Source organism: Coregonus clupeaformis, chromosome 28, assembly GCF_020615455.1.
Source record: "Coregonus clupeaformis isolate EN_2021a chromosome 28, ASM2061545v1, whole genome shotgun sequence".
NCBI classification, from domain to species: domain Eukaryota; kingdom Metazoa; phylum Chordata; class Actinopteri; order Salmoniformes; family Salmonidae; genus Coregonus; species Coregonus clupeaformis.
The window spans coordinates 26292415-26296929 of record NC_059219.1 but is presented as its reverse complement, the minus strand read 5'-3'; the positions used below and the strand labels follow the sequence as shown (position 1 = coordinate 26296929).

General features: G+C 48.3%; 1 protein-coding gene across 1 annotated transcript; it reads left to right on the top strand.

Annotated features, from left to right (window-relative positions):
- The first annotated feature begins 660 nt into the window (after positions 1-660).
- On the top strand, positions 661-1761 carry LOC123482101 (extensin-3-like). Its single transcript, XM_045208408.1, has one exon. The coding sequence runs from the start codon at positions 661-663 to the stop codon at positions 1759-1761; it is 1101 nt and encodes a 366-aa protein (XP_045064343.1).
- The last annotated feature ends 2754 nt before the right edge of the window (positions 1762-4515 follow it).

Genomic DNA, 4515 nt, shown 5'->3' with positions numbered 1-4515 from the left:
ACGTGCTTCCAAAATGGATGGGCATTTAGTGTAGAATGTTTTAATTAAATAGATTGAGTTTTTGAGGGGAGGGAGGGAGGCAGAGGGGGGGGAGGGAGGGAGGCAGAGGGGGAGGGAGGAGGGGGATGGTGGAGGCTGACCTATTGGGGTCCCCCCCACACACACACCTTCAATTTGGACTGGTCTTGGGAGGGAACTGAGGACAGGAGGACAGGAAATTGTACAGTCCCAATCTGCTTTATTGTTCCCCCATTTCCTCCAATCTCCCATGTGTCACCTTCCTCTCACCAGAGCCCACATGTCACCTTCCTCTCACCAGAGCCCACATGTCACCTTCCACTCACCAGAGCCCACATGTCACCTTCCACTCACCAGAGCCCACATGTCACCTTCCTCTCACCAGAGTACATGTTTCACCTTCCTCTCACCATAGCCCACATGTCACCTTCCTCTCACCAGAGCCCACGTCACCTTCCTCTCACCAGAGCCCACACGTCACCTTCCACTCACCAGAGCCCACATGTCACCTTCCACTCACCAGAGCCCACATGTCACCTTCCTCTCACCAGAGCCCACATATCACATTCTTCTCACCAGAGTACATGTTTCACCTTCCTCTCACCATAGCCCACATGTCACCTTCTTCTCACCAGAGCCCACATGGCACCTACCATTCATCAGAGCACATATGTCACCTTCCTCTCACCAGAGCCCATGTCACCTTCCACTCACCAGAGCCCACATGTCACCTTCCTCTCACCAGAGCCCACGTCACCTTCCTCTCACCAGAGCCCACACGTCACCTTCCACTCACCAGAGCCCACATGTCACCTTCCACTCACCAGAGCCCACATGTCACCTTCCTCTCACCAGAGCCCACATGTCACCTTCCACTCACCAGAGCCCACATGTCACCTTCCTCTCACCAGAGCCCACGTCACCTTCCACTCACAAGAGCCCACATGTCACCTTCCACTCACCAGAGCCCACGTCACCTTCCTCTCACCAGAGCCCACATGTCACCTTCCTCTCACCAGAGCACATGTCACCTTCCTCTCACCAGAGCCCACATGTCACCTTCCTCTCACCAGAGCCCACATGTCACCTTCCTCTCACCAGAGCCCACATGTCACCTTCCACTCACCAGAGCCCACATGTAACCTTCCTCTCACCAGAGCCCACATGTCACCTTCCTCTCACCAGAGCCCACATGTCACCTTCCTCTCACCAGAGCCCACATGTCACCTTCCATTCACCAGAGCCCATGTGTCACCTTCTTCTCACCAGAGCCCACGTCACCTTCCTCTCACCAGAGCCCACATGTCACCTTCCTCTCACCAGAGCACATGTCACCTTCCTCTCACCAGAGCCCACATGTCACCTTCCTCTCACCAGAGCCCACATGTCACCTTCCACTCACCAGAGCCCACATGTCACCTTCCTCTCACCAGAGCCCACATGTCACCTTCCTCTCACCAGAGCCCACATGTCACCTTCCTCTCACCAGAGCCCACATGTCACCTTCCTCTCACCAGAGCCCACATGGCCCCTACCATTCACCAGAGCACATATGTCACCTTCCACTCACCAGAGCCCACATGTCACCTTCCACTCACCAGAGCCCAGATGTCACCTTCATCTCACCAGAGCCCACATGCCACCTTCCAATCACCAGAGCCCATGTGTCACCTTCCACTCCCCAGAGCCCATTTGTCACGACTCGCTTGTCAAAGTTCTGGTCATTATAAGAGTGTGATGTAGGGAGCTCCTACAGTAGCTTTGAGTTAGGACTTCAGCAGTCTGGAAAGCTATGGATCCTGACAGCCATAAGACTAGTACAGTACTGCTTTGTCAGGGCAGCTGGCTCAGATCTCATTGTTGACAGCAGAAGGTCAACAATTTCCATAAGTAGGGCTCAGAGTTGTTCCTGGTCAGGTCACGTGGTCTAGAAACTCCTGGACCTAATGACTAATGATGCTGTAAGTAAATCATACTCAAGGCCGGAGAGTTTTACCACATGGCTACCTGCCCAGGAACAATTGCTGACCCTATCTATAAGGACAATACTAGGGTAGTACTAGTCTAGTGTACATTTGCCCACTCAACTAAATGAAACAACTGAATGAAAAATAGAGCATAAAAAGATAGTGCCCCTTAGTATGACTGATCATTGCTAATCTAATTAAATCAATATTTGCACTATGCAAACCGACATTAAAAAATACTATAGTATAATATGGTATAAATACTATAGTATTCACTGTAGTATCCACTGTAGTATTTACTGTAGTATACTGTGGTATTTACAGTTAACTATAGTATAAATACTGTAATAAAATAATTGTAGTATGCCTCCCAAGTGGCGCAGCGGGTAGTGATGCTTGAGGCGTCACTACAGACCCGGGTTCGATCCCAGGCTGTGTCACAGCCGGCCGGGAGACCCATGAGGCGGCGCACAATTGGTCCAGCATCGTCCGGGTTAGGGGAGGGTTTGACTGGCCGGGATTTCCTTGTCCCTTCGCGCTCGAGCGACTCCTTGTGGTGGGCCGGGCGCCTGCAAACTGACTATGGTTGCCAGCTGGACAGTGTTTCCTCCAATACATTGGTGCGGCTGGCTTCCGGGTTAAGCGAGCAGTGCGGCTTGGCAGGGTCGTGTTTTGGAGGATGCATGGCTGTCGACCTTCGTCTCTCCCGAGTCCGTAGGGGAATTGCAGCGATGGGACAACACTATAAAAACCAATTGGATTTCACGAAATTGGGGACAAACTGCAGTATATACTATAGTAATTTAATGAAGTGTTTTTCCAGATTGCAGTATACTTAAGCAATAAGGCCTGAGGGGGTGTGGTATATGGCCAATATACCACAGCTAAGGGCTGTTCTTAAGCAAGACGCAACGCGGAGTACCTGGATACAGCCCTTAGCCATGGTATATTGGCCATTTATCAAAAACCCCCGAGGTGCCTTATTGCTATTATAAACTAGTTACCAACATAATTAGAGCAGTTGAAATAAAAGTTTTGTCATACCCGTGGTCTGATATACCACAGCTGTCAGCAAATCAGCATTCAGGACTCGAACCACCCAGTTTATAATGTAGTATTTACTATAGTGTTTTTGTTTTATTATCTATGACATTGTCACGCTCGTTGAGAGACGGGTCGGACCAAGGTGCAGCGTGAATAGCGTACATGTTTATTAACTAAATAAACATTCAACAAAACAAGAAACACCGTAACGTGAAGTCCAAAAGGCTATTCACATACCAGCCTAACAGGAACAAGATCCCACAATACACAGTAGGCAATGGGCTACCTAAGTATAATCCCCAATCAGAGACAATGAGCGACAGCTGCCTCTGATTGGGGATCATACCCGGCCAGACATAGAAATAGAAAACTAGAACATAAACATAGAATTTCTAACATAGATTTCCACACCCTGACTCAACAAACTAGAGTTCTATAGGTCAGGGCGTGACAGACATAGAAGTGGGGGCTTTCTCCTTGAGGAAACTTATTGGAGAAATACTAAAAGAGAAAATTTTCCATAACCTGTAGGTAGGTAGGACTGGGGTCTGAATGGATAGTTCAGAGCTTCTGCTCTTTTCTATAACCTGTCTGGAACAAAATATATGGTCTATACTTGGCATGTAGGTTTCTCACTTATGAGTGGCACAAATTGGGTTATGGGGAGGGGAATGGGCAGGGTATATGCAAATTAAATACTGTAGTATTTACAATAGTTAAAAGAAAGTGTAGTGTTTTTGCGAACTGTAGTGTTTTTGCGGACATTACTGTAGTTTTACTATAGTATTCTACAGTATACTACAACATTCTATAGTAAGTACTACACATGATCGATGGATACTACAGTGTGTAGTATAGTATTCTGCAGTATACTACAGTTTACTACAGAATTCTATAGTAAGCTGTAGTATATATTTTTTGGGGATCCTATGAGGACATTGCCTTCTAGTTATTACGATTTTACCGCCATTACTCTCCTGCACAAGGGACCAGGTAATGTCCGATACCTGTTGTTTGTTCTCCAATATAGATGTATTAGTGACCTTCTTGTTTGTTTTTGATGCGGCGTGTTCGGGCAGGAGTCGTGTTCCGGCCACTGTTTTCTGAGAAGAACTGGGGGAAAAGGAGGCTAGCCAGTCTCTGTGTCTCTGTGTCCCACCACCTCCTCAGGTTACTCACCACCCTCATCTATTATTGCTGGAGCCTCATCCATTATGGATGAGCAGGTACAATGCACACGGCTCCGCCGGAACCCAGGCTCTGCTCTCCCCTAGTTTCAGACACAGCTCTGCCTCTGCCTCTGACCTACATACAGAGGGACCGACTCCCAGGGATCTGGCACATTACAGGGCAATCAGGAGGAAGAGGAGGAGGAGGAAGAGGAATAGGAGGAGGAGGATGATGATGGTGATGATGAAGATGATGGTGATGGTGATGGTGATGGTGATGGTGATGGCTATGGTGGTCATTTAGTAGATGCTTTTAT

What these genes read in the sequence shown, in the direction of transcription:
- LOC123482101 (XM_045208408.1), top strand. Translation starts at nt 661, where the DNA reads ATGGCACCTACCATTCATCAGAGCACATATGTCACCTTCCTCTCACCA.